This window comes from Opisthorchis viverrini (genome assembly GCF_000715545.1).
Source record: "Opisthorchis viverrini unplaced genomic scaffold opera_v5_164, whole genome shotgun sequence".
Taxonomy (NCBI): domain Eukaryota; kingdom Metazoa; phylum Platyhelminthes; class Trematoda; order Opisthorchiida; family Opisthorchiidae; genus Opisthorchis; species Opisthorchis viverrini.
The window spans coordinates 393,253-418,433 of record NW_008751819.1 but is presented as its reverse complement, the minus strand read 5'-3'; the positions used below and the strand labels follow the sequence as shown (position 1 = coordinate 418,433).

At 46.7% G+C, this 25,181-nt stretch overlaps 1 protein-coding gene across 1 annotated transcript; it reads left to right on the top strand.

The window, feature by feature from the left end:
• Positions 1-366: 366 nt before the first annotated feature.
• T265_14236 (hypothetical protein) lies at positions 367-24,957 on the top strand (the record flags this gene model as incomplete). The annotated part of the gene is made up of 10 exons (XM_009172707.1): positions 367-396; positions 435-549; positions 581-780; positions 5,397-5,597; positions 6,845-6,972; positions 9,509-9,734; positions 14,101-14,210; positions 21,472-21,574; positions 23,876-24,007; positions 24,826-24,957. Coding segments are annotated over 9 exons (1,290 nt in total), but the record flags the coding sequence as incomplete, so codon positions are not given.
• Between the last annotated feature and the right edge of the window lie 224 nt (positions 24,958-25,181).

Below are 25,181 nucleotides of genomic sequence, written 5' to 3'. Positions count from 1 at the left end.
TGTGTATCTATCCGTGAATCCGTGAATCACTGACCGGACGCTGCATGTCCACCTGAAATTCCAACGGTTTATCGATTGGCCGCTATAAAATAAGTGAATACAACTGTTGGTCCCGGCCCCCAAAAGGTGGGTGAAGGCCGTACAATTATCATCCATTTGACACTACTTTCGAGCCGATATTCCCAGTCACCGGGACGCTGCTTCCCTTTGGGACACTCAGTAAGCCAATAAACCTTGTGAACTGAATACCCGGGAAGGCGCCACTTTTGGTACTTTGCGCCCCCGTGTTTTTCCATTGGTCTGAGAATGGCTGAGTTTGATTTAACTCATAGAATCAGTAACTTCTTGGACAAGCACCTGATACTACCACTGTTGGAATATATCTGTGTGAAAAATGTGAGTAGTGGTACTTTTTTGAAGGCTTACTCTCCTAGATATATGACGAAACCAGTTTGTTGAAAACGAAGTTGGAAGTCCTTTTGGGTACCTCTATGGTCGACTATGCTGCGGATACTTACAAAGTAATATATGACGAAGAAGTCCCCGAAGGTAGTGATATTGGTCTGATAACCCTCCACAGATTATTCCGAGAGACGCGAAAAGGTTCTTGAAAGCATTAATGAAATGGAAATCAAGCTTGAACCAGTGAAGGCAATTTTCAGCCCGGAAACAATGAAGGAAGTCGCACAGTGCAAGAATGCGAAGGACCTTCTTTCCAGTCTGGAAACTAAGTACAATTTCAAGTTGGAGATGCTGGATGATATGTTCGATGCCGCGAGGGTAGGTTCGGGGGTTTCCGGATGGGCGAATATGACTGAGTCAGTAGGAACTATAGTGGTTAAAAGACGTATTCTTCATCAGGTGCGAGGCGTTTTGGTTGACCTCTTGAACAACCTGTGTTTTCGGAAAACAGTTTTGTTGATCAATATATCCTCGCAGTGCAATGTGATTATAGCCGCATAGTTCCCGCCAGTTTTTGGCCTCTTCGCTGCATCGCTACAGCGTTGCGAGTGGCATCCTGGTCAAAAGTCTGATGTTTTGGCCCATCGATTCGTACGGACTCTACCTTCAACTAAAGCTTTCTTACTTTAGGGATTCGTACGTGGTCAAACATGCCCACTCTTTGCTTAGTCCCCATGGTGGAATGCTAGATATATATCGTTCAGCTGTAGCACCTTTTCGGTGCCTAACTGCCATGTCACCAGAAGGAAGCACGAGGGTGGGGGACTGCCAGGTTGCCCAAGCCTAGACAGGAGAAGTCAAGAGGTAGAGGTCGGTTTCGTAACACGGACCTTACGGTCAGGAAATTCGCGCTCTACTACTATGTCAGTACACTCTCCGATGCTTAAGCAGGAAGAGATGCTTATCTTAAGGTGAGAAATACTCGTGAAGCAGTAGATACGAACTAATTGGCTTCGAAATGGCAAAAAAAATCATTCAGCTCTAGCACCATTTCGGTGCCCAACCGCCAGGTTGCCCAAGCTTAAACAAAGTAAGTCGAGAGGCAGATATCAGATTCGAACTGTGGACTTCCTGCTGTCTAACCACTGGGCCATCTCGCCCCGCGAAATGGCAACTCATACAGCGGATTGTAGGTTGCCTAACACGGCATCTTGAATCATAGCCATCCATCAATAGCCGATAGCCACGTGATCCAATTGGGTTCACTCGTTGGCTGCCAGGTTGCGAGATGCCAGCGTCTATTGTTGTTCAGAATTCGTACTGGCCGGAATTAGCTGATGATCGGCACACCTAGAGGAATCTGTACGACCAACATTGGCTCCGAGTGCTTCTTGCTTGATGAGTAGACCCTGATTATTCCCGGTAAAAGGTATCCTCAGCAGGTATCCTCTGCAATCTGTTGGGGCATATGTTGACACGGTTTTTTATGTCGCGCAGCACTGAGCTGGACAACCGGACGGCGCAGAGGTGGCTGTTCTGAAATCCAATCAAGCGAAGCGCGTTCAGCTTTGGGATAAGTGCCATTTACATTCCGTGTACTTACGAGTCATCGCTTATGTATTGCCCATCACACAGAGTGCAATGTGATGGGGCTGGCATTTTAAGACGCATGAACACTCTTGGGCCGTGTGTACTTTTTTCAGAGACAGCTTACGTCAATTTTAAGGGAGTATTAGGTGTGGCAAACATGGACTGTTCATCACTTCGACATAGAGTGCGAACGTTAAAAGCCGAAAGGGTCGTACATTTAGCAAGGTGTTTGTTTGTTGTTAATGGGCAGCAGGGCGAGTAAGGCACATCGGTGAGACAACTGGTAAATCATCCAGCGACGGTAGGAAGGGGTTGGGGAGGTGCCCCACCCTGAACCTGAATTAAAATTCTGACCCACAAGGCAGTGGGAGGAGGTTTTGCTCGGGGACCTTGCCCCTAGCGTTTAATTCAAAAGTCTAACCCACTAGGTTGCGGGCTGTAGGATTTTCTGTAAGGGCTCTGCCCACAGCCGATGACTCAATAGTTTGAGCTGCTCGGTTGTAGATTTCACAAGAAGTGAGGCATTACCGTCTGACTTCCACTGTGGCCGCCTACAATAGGTGGCTTTTGAGCAGCACTGCACTCTTTGATTTTTAAAGTATTTTCACCGCATTGGGTAGCGCGCCGGCCGCGACGGTCAGCTCGCCCTTCCTCGGGGGAAGGCAGCATCGCTGCTTTCATGAATGGACGTACTTGTCGGCTGGAAGAAACTTCTTACTGTCTTCACACTTCTGTCGTAGAGGACAGAACGGCCTTACCCCCAGACTGCTTCGTATCACGATTATTCGTAGTACGGGATCTCGCTGCTGTTGGTCTGACTGTTCCCGTTCGGCCTTCGTGGCATGGTAAGCTGATATCACGCCGATGTTACAGGTGATGCAGGAACAAAAATCTGCTCTGGCCTTCCCAACCCGGATGGAGATATCATCCTTCGTGTGACCACTGGCAGTAATACAGCTGTCCAGGTGGACAAATGTGTCGGCCACCTCGATCAGCTTGTCCGCAACATTAGGTTAGGGTTCGAGTCCACCCAGTCTTTCAGTAGCACTTTATACTTTGCATGCCAAACCTTGAGGCAGAATTATCTAGATTATTTCATATTGCCCGGCGTCAGATCCAAGAAGAGCTACTCCGTCTTTGTACTCGATATATGTGAGCGGGCGCCCCGGGAGCACCTCGACCCCACAGACATTGGAGGCTAATAGTGAGTCTTCCATAATCGTATCAATGATGACTTTGAAGAGGAACGGTGAAAGAGAACAGCCCTGCCTGACACCCCTTGATGTGTCGAACTCAGACGAGAGCTTCCCGTAGCCCTTTACATTTCCGCAGGAGTTGGCTTACAGCTTTGCTAGGTGGGTCACCAAGGATCCCCCACCTTCTTCGAAGTAGACTGGGTACTGACCGTCCGGTCTTAGTGCCTTCCCACGTTTCAGCAGGGATATTCTGCCCGTATGCACTAGCTCCACAGGTTGTGTTGCAGGAGGCCAACCCAAATGTTCTTTGAAGTATTCGACCTATCTTTCCAGTCGACGTTTTTGCGAGCGAGTAGTGAGCCGCCTTTTTCATTGGCCGCTGCTTTTCTAGGGCCAGTCGTTCGTATCATCTGATATACGGCACGGCTGTTTCCGCCAACAACAGTCTTCTCCAGCTTTCGATGCCAACCAGAGCTTCGGGCTTCACTGTTTCACGTTTGGGGGATTTGCGTCTGCCCTCGTACTCGTTAACTGCTGGAACGAATTTCCTCACATTACTCGTTGATAGCGATATCGACGACACCAGTGAATGCCGCTAGCATAGCTCCGTTCGCATTTTGTCATGCTTCCACGTACTCACTACCAGTACAGTATTGGTTCACTGTGGGGAGTTGTTTGGCTAGCCCAGGTCGATACTGTTGAGCTGTGGTAGTTCTTCGAAGATGGTGGATTGGCATGCTTTTTGGTGACTTACGAGGGCCTGAGGTGAAACAAACAACCAGGCGTGGATGTCCCATGACTTGATCGGAGTAAGTTGTATGCCTTAGAAGGAACGACAGTCTTAAATTGTGGCTGTTCACTGGTGGCTGATGGCCACGTGATTCAACTGGGTACCTGGTTGATTCGCAGTTGTTGGCCGCCAGGATGCCCGATGCGAACGTTTATGTCGGAAGTTCGTACTTTGCCAGAAACAGCTCGTGATCAGCACACAACTGGAGGACTCGTTCTCCGTTGTCTTGCCGCGAAAATCGACTCCGAATCGACCACCCGAATGTGATTTCAAGTAGCTCAGGCGGCGTTCATATCGCTCGCAAGGATGACACTGCCTGACGGATGAGCCTGGATAACTCTCGATAGAAAATATCCTCGCGGTCCCGCTGCTCTCGGTCTGACTGCTCCTGTGTGGTCTTCCTGGCGTGGTTGCATTTGTGGAACTGGATTCCAGCTAGTGTAGCCCGCGGGATCATTACAATATTCAAGCCAGACTACCACGTCAAGGTGGCTGTTTTAGATCTGGTCCTAATCAGTTGTGTGTCTCAGTGCACAAGTTGGACATATCGGGCCCTAATCGGTTGTGTGTCTCAGTGCACAAGTTGGACATTTAAGTTCATTGGAGGTACGACTTACTGACAAAGTCAGCTCGCACTTTAGACGTAATGACAATGGTTGTAGTATTTTGCAAATTTTGCTGACCACCAGTTGTTCCGCGACAGTACTGGATTCAGACTCGTACACTATTAAACAGCGGAGCCTAATTAACCACAGCAGTTTTCCTAAACGCTTCATGTCGACTCGAATAATGCTCATGTCTGGTTTAAATTTTGAGCAGTTTCCCGAAGAGACCCAAGAAACGAACTCATCATTCAAACTCCGAACCTTTCTGGCTAGCAAATAGAATAGTTTTATCTAAGTGACTTATACGAAGATGTCAGTCCTAACTCAGGCGAGACATTACTATGACATGAGACTCGGCATTGGGTTTTCTGGAGACCTACCAAATATCTACCAGATTTTAGGACAGCCATGGGTACAAGATGGCTCGGTGGTTACGGTGGTCCTTGGTTCGAACCCAACCTCTGCCTCTCGACTTCCCCTGTCTAGGCCTGGGCAACCTAACAATATCCAAGCCCTCGTGCCTTTTGGTGGTATAGCAGGAGTGCTGCAGCTGAACAATTTAAGACCGCCATTATCATTCCCTGACGCGAGATTCTTATTCCTTTGGATGCTGCACGTGAATCAGTCAGATCTGTTGGACGTCAGTTCTAGCCTAGTTTGCATGCAGATGTATGGACTAAGTCTGAGTTGTTTGTTTTTGTGTGAACCTCACTTAAAATCCCTCTGCGCGGCAAATCTTTTCCGGTACTGCTCGAGATCACCAAAAGTCCGGGTCAGACACGTAATCATATTTGCTCATTTTACTTCACACAGGTATTCTACGACATTGGCAACTATAACACAGCCTCGGAGTATCTGCGCGTTGTACGACAACTAGTTACCCCGGGTAGCAAACGTCATCTGGACGCCTGCTGGGGTCGCTTGGCAAGTGAAATCCTTGTGCAGAATTGGAACGAGGCAATGGATGATTTGGAAAAACTCAAGGATGCCATTGATTGTCAGACAGAAGAGCGTGTAAGTCTGTTTGGAAAGTTTCTTGGCTTTATTCGGTTCCTCATCTACCCATATTCTTTCCCAGATGTATTTGCTGCACGTTTGCGACTTACACTGCTTCCACAGTATAGTCATCGGTGGTTTTTATGTGATCCACTCATCATTGGTGGAAGAAGTATGGTTCTCGGTGCCACCTAATGATGTTTTGCCTCCTGAAAACTGTTTGGTTTGTTTTCCTGCTTCAACGAAATGTTTGGAGGGTATTCAACATTTTCAGCAACAAAATGGGACCTTGTATCACGTACTCCACGGTAAACTCACCAAAATCCGGTCTGTTCATCCAGTTTAGAATGAGGAAACTGCTTCGTCAAAAACTTCCAGTAACTTCGGTCGTGTTCGACTAGTGCTCATAACAGGAACAGAGATCATCGGCACTATGTTTCATCATTGGTAGATTGGGTGAGTTTATTGATCTGTTGACCGAGCATGGCGATTGGCTCGTAGGTGTAGTAACCAATCACGTTGCAGTTACTAACTACCATTCGGATAAACTCAAGAAGAAATGTAGGAATCGCCTACCCAACCACGCACGGGCGATGTTCCGTCGCACGGTGATGAAACGTTTGCAAGCTGATTGGTAAGTTCGGCAAACAGATCAACTGCCACCTGACCAACAACTGGTAATCATCACTGACATCAACACTAGTGCGGAAATATCAGCGCTCTAATGCTATCCACCTGGGTGATTTACTGGGAGGAAACCCTGGTGTGTAAAAAGGATGAACATGGTGATGGAAGGGGGCCTAGTGCTAGCGCGGGACCTACATTTCTGGTGCTCGATCAGACGCTTTGGAGGGAAACTATCTATGTGAACGTCCGTAACTTAAGTTTGAGCGCCCTCCTTTGGCCAAACACAGGGAGGGGTCCTGTGACGTGAGATCTACACACAGTGAGAAGTTTATGACAGTTTCCTTCAGTCTCTTCTGCCTCCCGCCTTTCGGTCCGAATTTGGCATGAAAAGTGGAACACATGATTATTTTGTGATGCAAAGTGAAATCCCTACACAAATGATAGCCACGCCATCGTCAATCCGGCTTCGTTTAGGCCCTGGTAGAATCCCCTTTCACCGCTCGATTGCGATACATCATCTTTCTCTCTCGGCAAACCTACAAAACACAGAAATTTCCAAAACCACACTACCAATTTTAGGGAACTTGTAACTTGTTAAATTTTCTCACAAGCTAACAGATCCGGACCTCATTTTTCAGCCTTCTTCGCATACTTGTCTAATGCAACTGCAACAACGTACTTGGCTTCTGCATTGGTCGCTCTTTGTGTTCTTCAATCATCCGCAAGGAAAGGAAAAGCTAATCGAATGGTTCATGCAAAATCCCACGTAAGTTATTCGACACGGTTCCCGTAGTCGTTTGTTGGATGTGCATCGGTCACTTTAGACGTTTTGTTTCTACTCCAGGTTTTGGTAATGAGTCGTTTCGTGACGGTAGCCCTATACAACGACGCTCAACTGACGGATGCTGGGGAATTACGGCAACGTGAGAAAAATTGATAAGCGTGTGTGAAACTACTACCATAAACTCGAGATAGCTGAGTGGCTTAGGCGCAAACCTACTGACCGGAACGTCCGAATCCAGCCCCGGTATTTCGATTGCTCCTGCTTGAGCAACCTGATAGTATCTCAGCCCTCGTGCTTCCTCCTGGCGACATAGAAGCCAGACACCGAAAAGGTATTGCAAATGAACGACTATTTATTTTCATCTACTATCAATAGAGTCTGCTGTAATTACGTGCGTAAAAAATGGTTCAGCTGTAACACCCTTCCGGTGCCTGGCGGCCATGCCACCCGAAGGAAGCACGAGGGCGGAGATACTACCAGGTTACCCAAGCCTAGACATGGGAAACCGCGAGGCACGATTGCTCCTGAGCAACCTGATAGTATCTCAGCCCTCGTGCTTCCTCCTGGCGACATAGAAGCCAGACACCGAAAAGGTATTGCAAATGAACGACTATTTATTTTCATCTACTATCAATAGAGTCTGCTGTAATTACGTGCGTAAAAAATGGTTCAGCTGTAACACCCTTCCGGTGCCTGGCGGCCATGCCACCCGAAGGAAGCACGAGGGCGGAGATACTGCCAGGTTACCCAAGCCTAGACATGGGAAACCGCGAGGCAGAGGTCGGGTTCGAACCACGGACCTTCCGCTCAGTAAATTTGCGCTCTAACAACTTGAGCCATCTCGCGCATGGTTTTATGGGAAAGGGGCTTTTCTATTCCGCCTTACTAAAAGATGGTGTTTGAATGACGGAGAGTAGATTGGAGGGTCTTTGTCTGATGTTGCTCCATTAAAGGGTTCCCCTTCTGTTTGGTTTTTGGTACGTATAGGAACTTCATACTGGGTTGGCTGTACTTATTTTCCGGTTGTATCCGGTAAGGTACCGGCATTCGGACCACCACTTTTAAAATGACTCCTTCTGTCCTGTCTTTTGTGAAAGAAGCAGCCTCCGTAACAGTATATAGTCTTGTCATCTTGAGTCAATCCTATCGCAAAGTGCAGGGCACTGCCTGGCTGCCATCTGATAATTCTTGGCGTCGTTTAAACTCGCTTAACGGCGTTTTCAGCTCTCTTCAAACTTTGGGACTGCTCCTTAGAGAACACGAAGAAAGCCCCCGTCTATCTTTCACTAACCAACTTCCATCACAGAAACGGCTTTTTTTATTCTGATGGTGGAATTCTTTGTCGTACACCTCATCCAGTGGTCGTCATTTGGATCGGTATCATCTCTGGAATGGAGTAACTCCAGAGCCCTCTGATGATTCTCGCGATGGGTTCGTCAGTATGTGTGATGGGGACATATTACTGACTAAAAAGCCGCACACTAGTGCCAATAAATGTTACCAGGCGTTCAGTCCGTCGGGTATAACTGCCTCAAACTACGGTGTTTCAAATTCACTTCTCAACGTGGGTTGCATTTTCTTAGAAGCGATGGAATGGGGATAAGGTTCTATTAGTCATTCGTGTGGCCGGTGACTTCCAGAAGTGCTTTTTCGGTATAACACTACCCGTAAGTAGATGCCAAAGCACGCGCGGCGCGGATGGTCGCTAACTGGATGTTTGCCGCTGTTTCGGTTTGAGGAATACATTTTCTGCAGGAATATCTCGTTACTGATAAATTTAGCAGTAGTGTAAATAATGCTTCGATTATGATTGTCTCGTCCAGCGTCTCACCGCTGTCACATCCTCTCAAATTGCCTTTAAAAGTTGATACCGTGGACTTTATCGTACTCTATTGTTACTCATTCTCTCCGATAACAACATGGTAATCCTGTGGGAGAAGTGAACGTTCTCGCGTTTCGTTTCGAGTGGAGAGGTTCTGATTAAATCATGACTGACGGGTACACTCTGGGATTAACACGTTTGTGACTTCCTTCAACCGAATGTGCTGCACCAGGCCGCTTTGTGTTTCAGTTGGTTGGCTATCTTGAATATCGTACCAGTCAGAACATGAATCGGCCTGGTGCAGTAGAATAAACAAATCAGATTAGTCCTGCTTGATAACCAAATCGGTATGAGTACGTGCGCATTTGTCGAATTTCGTGCAATTCGGAATTCGGGGACTGAGCTCCAAGAGGGGCGAAACCTGGCCTTGGGCTGTCCAGGAGTTTTACTCAATATCACGAGTAGTGTGTTGCATCTACCACTTCAAGAATTCAATCAGAACACTTTCGGGAAGTGCCCGTCCTCAGCCAGTTCCGTTTCCACATGTTTCATCTGCTTTGCCAACAGACCAGTGCCACTATTCGTTTTTTGTTGAAAATACTGGTCTTTTGGCAGTCTACCTTCCCCTGCACTGCTTGAAAGCCATTCCTTTTCATCAGCCGATGGTTTGGTACTTTTTCAAACTGTTCCTCGCAGGCATTTGAATGCTATTCAAACATTGGCTCCTCACTTGCTCCGCTACCTGACTGTGTGCGTCATCACCAGTACGGATAAAAAGAAGAAGAGTCTGATTCGCGATCTGGTCTATTTGATTCAACAAGAAAGCTACTCTTATCGGGATCCGGTGACGGAATTCTTGGAATGTCTTTTTGTGAAGTTCGATTTCGATGGAACTCAACAGAAGTTGCGTACTTGTGAGACAGTGAGTTCTTCGCTAGGTGTTTTTCTGTTTTTCTCATCGTCATCCTCGTTCTCATCATCATCGTCCACAGCACAACGTCAATACTCAAACAATGATTGATACTTTGGCTCCGTACGATCATAAATTATTTGGAAGGCTTATTTAGAGGAAAAATAAAAGCGAACGCGGAACTTACTCGGCTCTAGCCTACCACAACCTTTCTGAGGTAATCACTCAGACCCTGAATAGAAATTGTCACCAAGACATTGACTTGGATTCGAAGCCATATCTTGCAACGGCTTCACCTATGCGCGGTGGGGATCACGCTCACCCTGGAAGGCGGGTTGCTCCCGCAGCACCCTCTGATGAGGCCAACTTAAAGTTCCAAATTTAGAGGTAGCTGAAAACTAAATGTGACACTGACGTGACTATTTCTCACTGCGCTATCCATCACCAGTGCGCTGTCATCAATGTTGAACACTGATGCTTTACTGAAGTACAACCGTGATTGGTTTGGTGGCCCCATTGTGAAGAGGATGACAAAAGTAGACGGGAAAGGGACTTGGTGCTAGTCTACCACAACTATTCTCCCCCAACACTAAAAACACGATTTTTTCATGTTGCTTGGTGATCTTCGCCCAATGTGAACGAATTATTTTTACTACTCAAAACTATCGGGTCATACGAAATTTCATCTGAAACTATAGATTGTTCAATCTTTCTTATCGGATTTATTCCATCATCTGGAGCTTTTCGCATACCTGCCTCTTATGTTTAAAACTCTGGTCAACAACTTTTCTTAGTTGCTGATTCAAACATGTGACTGTCTCTCAAAACAGAGTTTAATCCTCTACCTGTATGAATGTTGTTTTCCACCTTGGGGAGCTGATTCTCCCCCATAGTATGGTGCGTCCTGGCGTTACTGTGTGCGGCATGTCATTCCTTAGTTGGCATGAGTGGCGAGATTGCCAAACACAATCGATTTTGGTCAGCAACCTGATGCCTGCCGGATTCGTTCCCGGACTCCAAGTGATAACCGTAGAGCACTGGGATTGATCGACTGGATCACCTTGATGTTCCCGGATGTGAATATTGATGTCAACTGTTTTTGCCCACAACCACTTGTCGTTTCCAGTGTACGTCAATCACTTCATTAGTCCGTGTGCGCTGTAACGCCGTGAGACCGAGTACACTTGTGAAGTCACCGTGTCCCGTCACCAGACGTTAGTGGAAGTGTGATGTATCGCATGTCCGTCTGGGTTGCAGTTCGGAAGTTGAGAACAGCATTGGGATTTGTATTCAACCCATGAACAGATGCTTCTAAAGCTTTGAAAAGAAATTTTCTTCAACGTAGTATCATTATGGTTACCACTATATCGCGTAGGAAACGAGCAAAAACGGAAGCAAAACAAGATCTCGATCATAAAGCGATCGAACATTCACTGGTGGACCCAGGTGTGCTTGTGCATGCTAAGAGCGCGTTGTTCAATAGTGGTCATCGACCGTTCGGTCTATAACTTTCGAACCCGATTCCTGCCTCTCGACTACCCCTGTCTAGGCTTGGGCAGTATTCCAGCTCTCGTGCTTGCCAGCTAGACACCGAAAGGGTGCTACAGCTGAACGATTTAACTTGCGCTGATACCAGACTGTTGGTGGCCAGTGTAACAATAAACTTCCAACAGTTTTGCTTACAAGGTTCAGAAATTTAGGGGTGGCTAGCAACAACCTCGGCTGTGCACGGTATTTCTCGTTTGGCTCCCATAGGTACTTGATATATTGATCTGAAGCAATCAGCTCTAACGTTTTACCTTTCGTCTTATCTGTGCCAGTTCTGTCCTCATCCGTCAATGTATCCACTTGAAAGTGAAACCTGGGGCAAGTTACCTTTGCCACGTAAGGTTACCGGTCGGGTGGGGATCGTGATTCTTGCTTTAACCGCATTGAATCATTTTTGACGAACAGGGATGCGTGATTATCTCACAAGATTTATAGCCTACAGGTTGAAAATTAGTGAACCATTCCTTCTTTTCGCTGGAGTCAAAACTCAATAATATGTGGTGGATAAAACTCTCTGCTAAAGTGTCGCCTAGTCTGATAGTCGGTTTACGGTGTACAGTCAAAGCTCAGTTGTTAGAGCGCGAATTTACTGACCCGAAGGTCCGACCTCTGCCTCTCGACTTCCCCTATCTAGGCTTGGGCAACTTGACAGTATCCCAGCCCTCGTGCTTCCTTCGGGTGGCATGGCAGCTAGACACCGAAAGGGTGCTACAGCTGAACAACTTCTTCATGTATGAAACGAGCAAAAATGAGAGCAGAAAGAAATCCCAATCACAAAGCGATCGAACATTCACTGGTGGACCCAGGTGTGCTTGTGCATGCTAAGGGCGCGTTGTTCAATAGTGGTCATCGACCGTTCGGTCTATAACTTTCGAACCCGATTCCTGCCTCTCGACTACCCCTGTCTAGGCTTGGGCACTATCCCAGCCCTCGTGCTTCCTTCGGGTGGCATGGCAGCTAGACACCGAAAGGGTGCTACAGCTGAACAACTTCTATTTACTCGTGGTTTCACGGGAAAAAAACAGTCATGTTGGCGCTAACTGGAACACCGACAGACAGTTTTCCATTGGACTCCCACTCTGGTTATGCATACATTTGCCGATAGAAGACCATATGGTGTTTGTCAACAACTGCGCTGTCGTTGTGCATGACGAATCCCACATGGTGTACCGACACAGGTGTTCGTCTAAAGAATCAACTACGTAATCCGATTAGGGAAACGTGTACAAGTGTGCAGCGACGTTACTTCCTCGATCAATTCAACAAACTGGGACAGTCTCATATCCCATGCCGAGCGCGTATGGGTTCTGTGGGGGGGGGATTATGAACCTTGCGTAGACTTTTCATTTAAACCTCTTGTTTTACTGGTTTCCAACTGTATAGGGGGTGTAAAATCACCACCAAATTGACACGTGATACACGTGAATTGGAATAATGTTCTGTCATCCCATTCTTGAATGTTTCGACTAACATGATCCTCCGATGGATTTCCACCTTTTTATTTCCGTCCCATCATAAAGAAAAGAAAATTCAGCATGCCTACAGAATCTGTTCGGATAGTTTCTTCTAATCGACGATCGATTCCCCCAGGGCTACTTCGCAATCCGGTGATCAGGGTAAAGCAAAAGTTACTGCACTCAAGGCTTGCATCACCGGAAGTCAGAATGGCTTAATTGTGTGCTGCGGACACGTAGTTGCTGTCTGTCGTGTCCAATTTGGTGTGGCGGAAAGGTAGACAGATTATGACGTCATACAGGGGAATGAAGTTACGAAGACTGCGTGCACTGCTGATGCCCAGAGTGGGACCCCCTTGACCCTCCGTATGGCGGCTAACCGCGGTGTTCATGCAGGCACTTCCTTCCCCGATTACTAGATTGAATGTGGGAGGCGTAGTCAGCCCGGTTGCTAGGCTAGTTCTCAGCCCCCTTCCTGTCTCATTTTCCATAACATGACTTTGTTCAAATAGTGACATCTTGTACGACTGATGCGCCGATGATGTTACTGATATTACTGTCAATGGTAGTTATGATATGGGTGGAGGAAACATGTGCCCAGTGCCTTAAGACAGCGCCACTGTACTTGCATCGGACAACAAACGGAAATTTGCACCGGTCCAAGGCTCAGTAATCAACATCAAGTCACGTGGCCTTGACTTCCGGACATGACCAGGCAGATGTTGGTTCCCATCACGTGTCCATCGTCTGGGCATTTTCCGCGATAGAAATTTCCTCTCATTCTTACTTGGCTGATACCAGTCCGAAAACCACTGTAAAGTTGTTGTATCGTGGGTGGCCGTCTATTGGTTACGCATGCACTGCGCCTGCCAGATTACGCGATAAGGAGAAGACAGGGACACGGCTGTATCATCAGGACAAAACATACAGAGCTTCTGCATAAATACATAGGATCACTAAACGGTCAAATATGGTCGTTCACTTGTTCGTCCTGTACAGCCAATGGCGGTGTTCCGGTCGTGAACAATTTCAGTCCTATGTTACTAAGTCGCGTTTGGTGAGCTCCGCCAACGCACCTGCTATCCGAAACGTGTCGTACCGATGGTGACCTTGGGGATGCGCCATTCTTCGCACCACCCACCAAATCTTTCACTGACAGGTAAGCTATAGGACGATCATTTTCCTTGGTAGAAGGAGGCATTTGTGGGCGTCGTATGCTACGATAAGTTTGCCTTCCTTCCATTCACCAGTTGGGTGATCCTCGGCTTAAAACGTGTCGGCTACGTTGACTCAGTGCCTCTCGAAATTCCTTTCACCTGGTTAAAAATGACACATTGTACACGTGTTTCTCTCCCGGATCTCTTTCTTTCCTGCAGGTCTTACCAAACGATTTCTTCCTCACTGGTTGCTTCGAGGAATTCATCGAGAATGCTCGTCTGCTCATGTTCGAATCGTTTTGTCGAATCCATCATAGTGTGGGCATCAGGTAAGTCACTCCTCCGTTCACTCGAGTCTCAATGTGTCTTCATTTCGTTGTTATTCTATACTTGTTCCTAGCTGGAGGGGATACTTTGACGTGCGATCCGGTTTTCATAACCATGTGTGGAGTGTGACTAGTTCCAACGTAACTAACTCACTTCCGATGTTCCCACCAGACGTGGACGATGCTTCGGGCCTACTGGTGGTCAGACACGGAATGTCTTTTTGCTTGCTCACAACACAGTGGGCATGTTTCTGATCCGCGAATCCTTGTGTATCATACGACAGTGTTGTTAACTCCATCCTTGACCAATGAGCGGATGTCACCGATGATAGAACGGGTGTTGGACGTTGGCATAAGCCTCCTGGCCTTACCCATTTGCGGAACGATCTCGTCTTCAGTGGTATCTGGGCCGTAGGTGAGACATCTGTTTGTGTAGATTTTCCAGGGCCTTGGTGCACTCCACACCCTTATAGGGATGAGAAACCTCGAACTCGATATCGTCCAGCTGTAGCACCATTTCGGTGCCTAACTGCCATGTCGCCCGAAGGAAGCCTGAGAGCTGAGATACTGCCCGGTCGCCCAAGCCTAGACGGGGGAAGTTGAGAGGCAGAGGTCGGGTTCGAACCACGGACCCTCTGGTCAGTAAATTCGCGCTCTAACCACTTGGTCCATCTCACTATGCTTAGGTTTGGAAAAGCCGTCGGTGTCTCTTAATCTTTGCCCAAGTGTGGTGGGAAGATCGATGCGTCGGTTATTTATTGTAAGAAGTGACCCTCCTCTGACAGACAAGCTGGTCACACAGTAGAAGTGAAACTCACACGACCATGGACTGTTTACCTCCTTGACTGTGTTTTGGTCCACCCACAGAAGACGTGGTCTGTGTCTTGGAGCCCGGGACAAGAATCTCTGATACTAACCGTCATGGCCTAATCACGCAGCCAGTAGCCCTTATGCTTTAGAGCTTATCACCTTCAATACATTGCTGCGGGGCGAGATGGCTCAAGTGGTCAGAGCACGAATGTACTAACCGGAAGGTCCGTGGTTCGAACCCGACCTCTGCCTCTCGACTTCCACTGTCTAGGCTTGGGCGACCGGACAGTATCTCAGCCCTCAGGCTTCCTTCGGGCGACATGGCAGTTAGGGACCAACAGGGTGTTACAGCTGAAAGATTTTTAAGACATTGCTGTCCCGATCCCTTCTCGGTGACTAAAGTGGAATGCGTCAACGTCATCGAATTACAGGCCATTATGTCCAGGTTGATGTTGTTCTTCCCCCCTACCCCTGAGCAATAAAACCAACGAACGCGTTTTGGCACGCGGCTAGTTGATGGCTGGTGGACTGCTTCCAGCACGTTGGTGTTTCCAAGTAATATTTTTATCAGGTGATGAAAAGTGCACCACATGGTCTAGTCTTCCACTATCAATTGGTTAGGTTGGCACTTGCCAAAAAGTTGTGAACTTCAGTAGCGTCTATCGGGCTGCAGTCAACTGGTCTTTTGTTTACAACGGCATCGGATTTTTCGAGTTTCACTCGGTGACGTGTTTTTCATGGTCTTAACGACAAATTCCTCTATTTCCCGTGATACCGTGCCGTGTGTTGCGTTAAGTTGGATTTACCGATATCAACAGTGCTGGTTATTGGGTTCGATTGGGTGGAGCATTTAAAAAGGGGGCTTGTCATTCTTTAACGATGGTGAACGCTTAGCTCCAGTACCCCCCCCCCTAGAATAGAGAGGATAACTCTGTGAACATTCTTACCTCTTCTCAGTGAATTCGAGACTAAATCGTAGCTGAATAGAACCATCACTGGAGCCTCTCAATGGGATTGGCTTTTCTCTGAGGAGATTACCGTGCCATGTCTTCATAGAATTACTGTATTCCAATGGTTGGGACGCGAACTTACTGACCGGAAAGTCCGTAGTCTAAACCCGACTCTTGACTGCTTCTGTCTAGGCTTAGCGACCTGGCGGTATTTCAGCCCTGATGCCTCCTTTGGGTGGCGTGGCAGCCAGGCACTGGAAGGCTGTCACAGCTGAACGGCTTTTCTACACACACACACACACACGCATGGTGGTTCGTGATTGTGTCATCCAGTCGTTTGCTGTTTTCTGACAAACTGTTTCACTGGAGCCCATTTGGGCTCTAGAACCAGAAGAAGAGGAAACTCAAAAAAGTATAAAAAAACACGCACCTAAGCAGAACTCATGTATTATGCCGATCCTTCGGTCAATACCAACTTAATTTACGAACATGTGTTCGTCGCAACATCGTCCAACTATCAATTAGCAGAGCCACCTCTGAGTTTTTCGGTGCGTATTCAATGCAACATTGAACTGCCCTTGGCCAGTCAAAGTGTCACAAGCTTCTTCAAGCATCAAACCTTCTGGGGAGTTGAATTCGTTAAATTTTGTGAACAAATCTGCTCGAGCTAATCTCACTTGTGGGTCTATCAGAACGGTATTTCCAACCATATTTTCCCTAATAACATCTAGGGGGTGTTTTCATAAAGGAAACTACTCACAAGGTTGCTGAAAACTCTTCGACAGCCCACGTAGAACATAAGGTTGACGGAAACTCGGGGACTGCGCCTACCTGATGAGCCCTAAGAAGGGCGAAACCGGTCGTGGGCTGTCGAAGAGTTTTCAGCAACCTTGTGAGTAGTTTCCTTTATGAAAATATAATGCGATATCTCGAATATCGTGCCAACTGAATCATGAGGCGGCCTGTGTGCAGCGCATTCAGCTGGAGGACATCATAAACAAGAGATTCAACTGAGTCTCCCGTGAAAACCAAATTGATTTGCAAATGAGTGTATTTCTTGGAAATGTAGGGAGTGTTTTCTGGCTTGAATTTGCTGCACCAGATCCCTGCAGGACAAGTTCATTTGAGGCCTTCAAGGTTCTTCAACACAGCATGCGTAACAGTTGGGTGCACACTCGGTGTTTGTTGGCGTTGAATACATGTCCCCAACGTTTGCAATAACACCGGGGGGACCTTCACTTAACATTCTACGTTCACTGCTCGTTCCCATACCATATGACTGGGAAAACGCTGATGCGACATGCAGTACTAAACTAGTGAATGTAGTCGAAATGTTCGGTCAAAGTCAACAAGACAAATTGACACAACGGCTGTCCACAAATGCCTCTTCTCGCTCCTGTACTGTTTTAATCTATATCGAAGGTCTACCCACAGGCGTCTAGTCTTCGTGTCTGGCCGATGACATTGTTCGATACACCCAGTCAATGACGCGGATCTTCGTCTGGACTGCTTAAACGGTCGTCCATTTTATGCCGCTCATGAGACACCCTCTTTTAGGTCAAGTGCAACAAACAGCATACAATGGGCTGAAACATGCCTGTCTGGTGGATGAAGAGTAGACTCGAGTTCACGGGTCGATCACCGAGATAGAATTGACCTGGTTACCCTCCGGATGAATATGATATTCAGCTGAATGCTGGCCGACTCTCCCGTTAACACTGGTCTAATTGGCAAATGAGTGTTTGTCGTCACATATCTACAACTTTGTATCAAAGTACGATGCGGGTTCTAGGCTTACCTGATGGAACTTTCGAAAATTTTTATCAGCCTTATCAGTGAAAGGAAGAAGGCCTTCGCTGCGGAGTTATTTATTACAAAATGCCAAATGACCGGTTACTGACTATTGGACAGGGAAGCAAAACTCTCATTTGCTTCTTATTCACAAAAACTGGACATCCATCTTCTCCTGAACGCGTCTTCTTGTACTCTCCTGGATATTCATTGACTCCAATCATTCATCGCTCAAATCCAAGCAAATGTTACACAGCGAATACACAAATTCCACAACAGTTCTCCTTTTTCAAGAGACACAAAGCGAAATTCCACGAACAACACACTACTCGCGTGCCTCCCCATCAGTAGTATCACCGTTACATCAGTAGTGTCTTGGGGCGGGAGATACTTGGCTGTCGTGAATGTCGTTCCAACGGACACATTAGGTGCGATACAGGTATTCTTGTCCCAGAAAATTTCGCATGCTTGATTTATTTCAGTAGGATAAGGTACGACAATCTGTTCGTACCCGAATATTGTCTGATTCTTTCAAGGTTGAGTGTAGACAGGCTACGTGTGAATTAACACGTAGTTTCAACGGAGATGCCCCAAAGGAATCTTTTGCTAAATTTCCTTCACGTTCATGTAGCACATGTGCATCGATTTCGTTCCGCGAACAGGGAATTATTTGAAAAGTTGCTTTTTTCCTGAAAGTAGGATTAAATTACCGACCGTGTAGCATAAAATTTTCGCATATCCTTGGTTAAAGAAGTCGTTTGTGGGGTATCTGTCAGGAAGTTCAGATTCCTGAAGATAGTTGCGGAATGCCTGAAACCTACCAAGACCCTTGAGCTCCACCAAATTTCTGAGTAGAGAAACCGGCAAGCATCCAGGCCAGCCAACCTATCAATCAATCCAACACAAGCTGACGAGTGTTCAGGTGCTCGCTTGTTCGCGACAAAGATGTTTTCACGAGAGACTCAACTGAATCTCTCATTTGTGATGTTCTACAACTGAATGTGCTGCACACAGGCCGCCTCATGTTTCAATTGGTACGATATTCGAGATATCGCAGTATATTTTTCATGAAGGAAACTACTCACAAGTTTGTTGAACATAAGATTGATGGAAAGTCGGGGACTGTGCCTACCTGATGAACCCTAAGAAGGGCGAAACCGGTCGTGGGCTGTCAAAGAGCTTTCAGCAACCTTGTGAGTAGTTTCCTTCATGTTGTGTTCCTTGTTGGCAAGCCTTTTTCCGGCACTGGGGCGAGAACAGCAGTATCTCTACAGTCTGCTTTACTAGTGTTAATAAATACTACACATGGCTTCTCATGGAAGTGTTTCATCGTCCCGCAGTCCCGTCGTAATTTTTCAGTAACTGTCTGGGTCTGTCCGGTAGTGTCAGCAATGAATACCACGGAGGAGTGAAGGACGGTTGTTCACAATTTACGTTACAACGGTGGTGGTTTCGTTCGATTTGTGTTGAGATCGAGATTGCTCAGTGGTCAAGGCTCGTGGGTCGGACCGGCTTTCCTGCCGACTTTTCCTGCCCAGGTTGGAACAACCAGAGAGTATCGCAGCCCTGGTGATTCCTTCAAGTGGCATGGCAGCCAGGCACCAAAAGAATGTTACAGCTAGACGATTACTGTTTTCAAGCGTGCCAATGGACGACACACTTGGCAGTGAACTACTCCATCGAACATCGAAGGGATAATCTGGCCACAAAGACTCAACCTGTTTGCAAGGTTATCCGAATACGAGTAAACATGAGGCTGGCAGATGACAGTGTTAGAGTAGAAGAGTCAGAATACCGGTTTTTAGGCGCTGCAGTCCTCATTCACTCCAAATTCTCATCAGAGCTTGAACTGCTTCGGTGTAAGCCATAACTGCTTGGTTCTTTTAAACAGGTTCATTAAGGTGTCCTTTTGATTCTACCCCTCTTCGGAGGCTTGTGAAGTAGCCTTCAGTTGAGTTCACACTTAGCAAGAATTTAGGTGTTGAATGATCATGACTTACTCTGAGGTCTTGTATCCAAATAAGAACGGAGAAAGAACGTGAATTTTAAGGAACCGTGATACCCCACTGAAGTAGCTATCAACAAACATATCGAAATTGACCTGTTAATCAACCAGCAAGCGCAAGAGAATGCCGGAACCTCAGAGCTGTACAAGCAACCAGACGGGAAACTCGCAATGGGAGATAGATAGCCCGATTCAAACAGATCTGATTGCAGGAGTCGCCCAGTTGATAAACCAAAGTGCCAAATTAACCAGCGGACACCAGTCGTTACAATGAGGAAAATAGAGCGGTACAACCAACCAGTGAATCTCGAAGGTAGACCAATGCAAATCGAGGCGGCCAATCAAAGCCGAGGAAGGATAACCGGTCGACTCAAAGGGACGCAGTCCACAACGCAACAAAGATCGTAACCGAACAATAAATTCACCCAGCTAGCCAATCACGTTAGAAGATAACTGGTAGTCTTCAGATGCTATATGAATACCTGCAGACCCGTAGTACCCACCCAGCTGCCCACTGATGGGGTCGCTTCGGATGGTGACGAAGCGTTTGCGAGTCAAACTCGGCAAACAGATCAACAGTCACCTGATTAACAACCAGTACCCTGTACCTCTTTGTCCCGAAGCGATCTTTATATTCCTGATGAACGTGGCTCTCCGTTAGACAAAAACTCGAATCCTTTCGGACAGAAACTCTGGTCTGCATTCTGTTTGCAGTTTACTACAACTTCTCTGGATTTGTTTATTTGGCAATGCGCTAAATACACCCAAACAACGCTTATATTTCCCAGTCGTATTTGGTTTCTACCCAATTTTCAAGAAGAATAACTTCAGATGTTAATCTGGGACTGTTGGTGATTTTTCCACCTTCGCCAGAGGTTTCCATTTAAATAAATTTTCATGGTTTCGTGGCAGTTACGCACCGGCATTGCTGTCCAGGGTGCTTCCCGGGAAACTGGACGGCTTTATATATATTTTGCGCAGTGTTCAGGTAGCCTCTGGCGAAAACCTTATCGCTCTGGAATATGCAGACGATATTGTCCTGGTCTTGGAAGACACGAAAGCGCAGGGTTTTTTTTTATGAACTGGCCAGTCATTCGGTCCTTTTGTATGCACCTTGCAACCACGAAATGTGGGTGGACTGTTCATGGACATGCGGTCACTGAACACGCCAACTGCAATCCAGGGGGAACTTGTGGTGCGTTTTACACACCTTGGGAGTTGTGTTAGTTCTGATTGTAGTTTGACAGATGAGGTGGCCAACCCTTGACCTAGCAGGGTGTATGAAAGATAGTACGAAGTGTTTAGGTGCTGTCGGTGCTACCAGGATGGGGACCGCGTATCCTCACTGGCGCCTGGTTGAAGACGCTGTAAGCTATGGCTGCCAACCGATGTCAGTGGCGTTCTCGTTGTCAGTTTCTATCCAGGTCGCCTGAGTGTGTCTGGAGGTGTGGGCACCTCCGAATGATTGTGGTAAGCTAGCACTGAGTCCATTCCCCGTCCACCTTTACCCTTTTGTTTACAATAAGGCTTTCAAACAAGTCATGGTTGTACGGCAATGAAGCATCGGTGTGGAACACTGATGTCATGCTGTCGATGACGATGATTTTCCGTAATGTAGCTTAGAAATCGAGCTGTACAGAGAATCCAGTAGTTTGTTTTAATCTGCGTCCTCATTTTATCCGTTTATTTTCAACCGCCGTGGTTTTAGTGTCCTGGCCGAAAAATTAAACATGAATGTGGAGGATGCGGAGCGGTGGATCGTCAATTTAATTCGTAACGCACGAATGGATGCAAAAATCGATTCAAAAAAGGTTGGTTCATTTGTCCACGCTGGAACATGTCGTTGACGTTATTACTGGTATTATTATTATTATTATTACTCCTCATACCCAACCACTCCCCCTTTTATCTGTTCGCATTACTTCCGTGCTCCAACGGTTGTCAGTAGTATTCGTTTTTTCTTCTCTTCGGTTTCTGCATGGCTGGTCGCTATTCACCTCAGTTTCCTCCCTCAATGAGCACGTTCTCTCTCACACACACACACAATCAGCTTGCTAAATAAGAGGAACGCAATAATTTGCCCGAATGATTTCTATCCCCATACAATGAGTCGGATCGATAACTGCATTGCGGTAACATTGTTGTTTCCAGTCGCGCTTTTTTGCATCTGTGTCACTTCTTTATGTTACGACCCAATTCGCTTGCTTGGGGCGGGTGTTTGCTACGTGAATGATGTAGGATTGACAATTGGAACAAAACCGACTGCGGCTGTACTCGATAGGGGGGATCGCACGCGTATCGATGTTTCTACTTTGGAGTTCTGTCAATTGCCTTGGCACCTTGATACATTAATTCTACGCTGTAGGCCTACGAACACCTATCTTGTTTGAGTTTTGCCTAACTTTCTAGTTCAATTGGTTTCAACATCAATTTATAAATAAGTTTGACGTCTAACTCTTTGTTTTTTTTTAGTTTACGAACCCTGTCGAGAATGAAACGCAATGTCAGTGTCCCACTGATTATCTCTAGATAAAACTTCCTAAAGAAAGAAATCGCTCTTGATCGGACTCTCTTGAACCATTCCGTTCCGACCAGACTGGTTTGAGTATCGGTAGTCATTATCAACCAGTCAAACTATGTGCCTGACCTTCCCGGCAAAAAAATCGCTTTCTTCAGTTTTGAAATGGAATTTTAGATGGTAGACAACGAGGACACCTTTCCCGCTATCCACCTGGGTGTTTCCCGTGATCCTATCCAGCTACCTGTTCCTTGCTCATGATTCGGGATATCCGTTTTGGTTGGGTTTTGATCAACCTCTGTCTTAGTGCGTCGACGGTAAGATGGACCATGAATACAGCGTACTACATGCGCTCATGCCCGGCAAGATTTGCACAGTTGGCTTCTCGGTCTGTTTTTCAAGGTCAAACTCTTAGGCGGTCAAGATAGTGGACATTGCCCGTCCATTTTTGTCACTTAAGAAGCGTTTCGTGACCCCCCGGGGGAATCATTCCACCATTAAAGTGTATGCGGTTGATAGATGATGACCAATAGGTTGGGTCAACCGCCATGGTTATCGTACACTGAATGAGGAAATGACATAATCATCTACGGATCCTACTCAGACTAACCCTGAATTCTTTTTAGTCCGACGTGTTTTTATTGTACAGCAGCACTAGTGTGCTGGCAGGGTCCATTCCCCATACTGTGAATAAACCAAACTCCGGTTCTGTTCGGTCCAACCGTAATCTATTCTTCGCGTTATTTCTGGGTTTCTGCCTAAACTCTTCCTGGCCTCATCGTTCGATTTGTACAGTGTCGTTTCAACCGACTGGGTAGCGACACGAAAGCGTCTCTAACAGTGGCCACAGACAAGTCATGCTGCAGTGTGGGTGCGACCGATTTTATCACCTGTTGGTCGCGTCCTACTCAAGCACACCAAAGGTTGCTGAGCCGGGTGATTTGGTCACAACTGTCTCATCACTAGTCTAGGTGACATCATCAGTGCTTTGTTATGTAGCGAGGTGATGCAGTGCGTCAATGATACTAGCAAGTCAGATAGAGAAACATCAAGTAACCGAGCCAACCAACTCGGGAAGGGTAGCTCCAACAACAGCTCTTAGTGTACTGATTGTTCGAGCAAGATACCGACAATGATACCTTCCTATGATTCAAATAAATGGGCATACCTCGAACTTTTCTGTCTCGTTTTTCATTCAATCCGTTATTTCCTCTGTTCACATCAGCTTGTAAGGTTTCCGCGATCCACCTGTTCACTTTCCTATCTTTGCACGTTCCGATGGCTAGCCAAGATCGCCCGTGTGAGCGAGTGTTTCACTGCACAAATTAGCTGTAAAATCGATCATACGCTCAGAATGTGACGCTCTTGGGTGGCTCTTGGTCCTCGCATCTCAACCCTGAAGTTGCAACTGATAAGTCACGGCATTAGTAATATTGTTGCTTAGATCAGCTGCCACAAACGACCCGAAGAAACTTGAGAAAGAACACTGGAAAATTTACGAGGTCTCCATTTTTTCCTAGGGTGGGTTATGTCCAGTGCGAAGTATAATTTCATATTTCACAAATTTATCTATCGAACAATCTCCACTTTCCAGGGGTTGATTGTCATGGGGACACAAAAGGTATCACCTTATCAACAGGTGATCGAACGGACCAAGACCAGTGGCAGTTGTGCGCACAAGTTACTCGAACGACTGCGGTGGGAGAAATCGTTGGACAGTGAAATGGTATGTCACCCCGTTTCTGGCTTACTGAGATGTTTCGGTGTTGTAGTGTTGAACTGAGTGATGCTCAGGCTTGGCAACTGGACATTATCTCAGCCTTCGGGCTTCCTTCGGGTGGTCACCGGAAGGATGTAACAGGTAGACGGTGTTACGCTGCGCCAAAGTAGTATACCGTTGTGCATTTGATTAAATCTGAAGACTGTTTAGACTCAGAAAGCTGACTGGCAACCTATCGATGTGGAAGGCCAATATGTTTTTGTTTAGATGTATCACACTACTCGTAAGATTGCTGAATACCCTTCGACACCCCACGACCGGTTCCGCGCTTCTTGGGACTCATCAGATAACCGCAGTCCCCGAGTTTACGTCAACCTTACGTTCTACTTGAACCCGAAGTGGACTGTTTTCGGGAAATACACTCATTTGCAAATCAATTTGGTTTTCACGAGAGACTCAACTGAATCTCTCGTTTATGATATTCTACAACTGANCTTTGCACGTTCCGATGGCTAGCCAAGATCGCCCGTGGGAGTGAGTGTTTCACTGCACAAATTAGCTGTAAAATCGATCATACGCTCAGAATGTGACGCTCTTGGGTGGCTCTTGGTCCTCGCATCTCAACCCTGAAGTTGCAACTGATAAGTCACGGCATTAGTAATATTTTTGCTTAGATCAGCTGCCACAAACGACCCGAAGAAACTTGAGAAAGAACACTGGAAAATTTACGAGGTCTCCATTTTTTCCTAGGGTGGGTTATGTCCAGTGCGAAGTATAATTTCATATTTCACAAATTTATCTATCGAACAATCTCCACTTTCCAGGGGTTGATTGTCATGGGGACACAAAAGGTATCACCTTATCAACAGGTGATCGAACGGACCAAGACCAGTGGCAGTTGTGCGCACAAGTTACTCGAACGACTGCGGTGGGAGAAATCGTTGGACAGTGAAATGGTATGTCACCCCGTTTCTGGCTTACTGAGATGTTTCGGTGTTGTAGTGTTGAACTGAGTGATGCTCAGGCTTGGCAACTGGACATTATCTCAGCCTTCGGGCTTCCTTCGGGTGGTCACCGGAAGGATGTAACAGGTAGACGGTGTTACGCTGCGCCAAAGTAGTATACCGTTGTGCATTTGATTAAATCTGAAGACTGTTTAGACTCAGAAAGCTGACTGGCA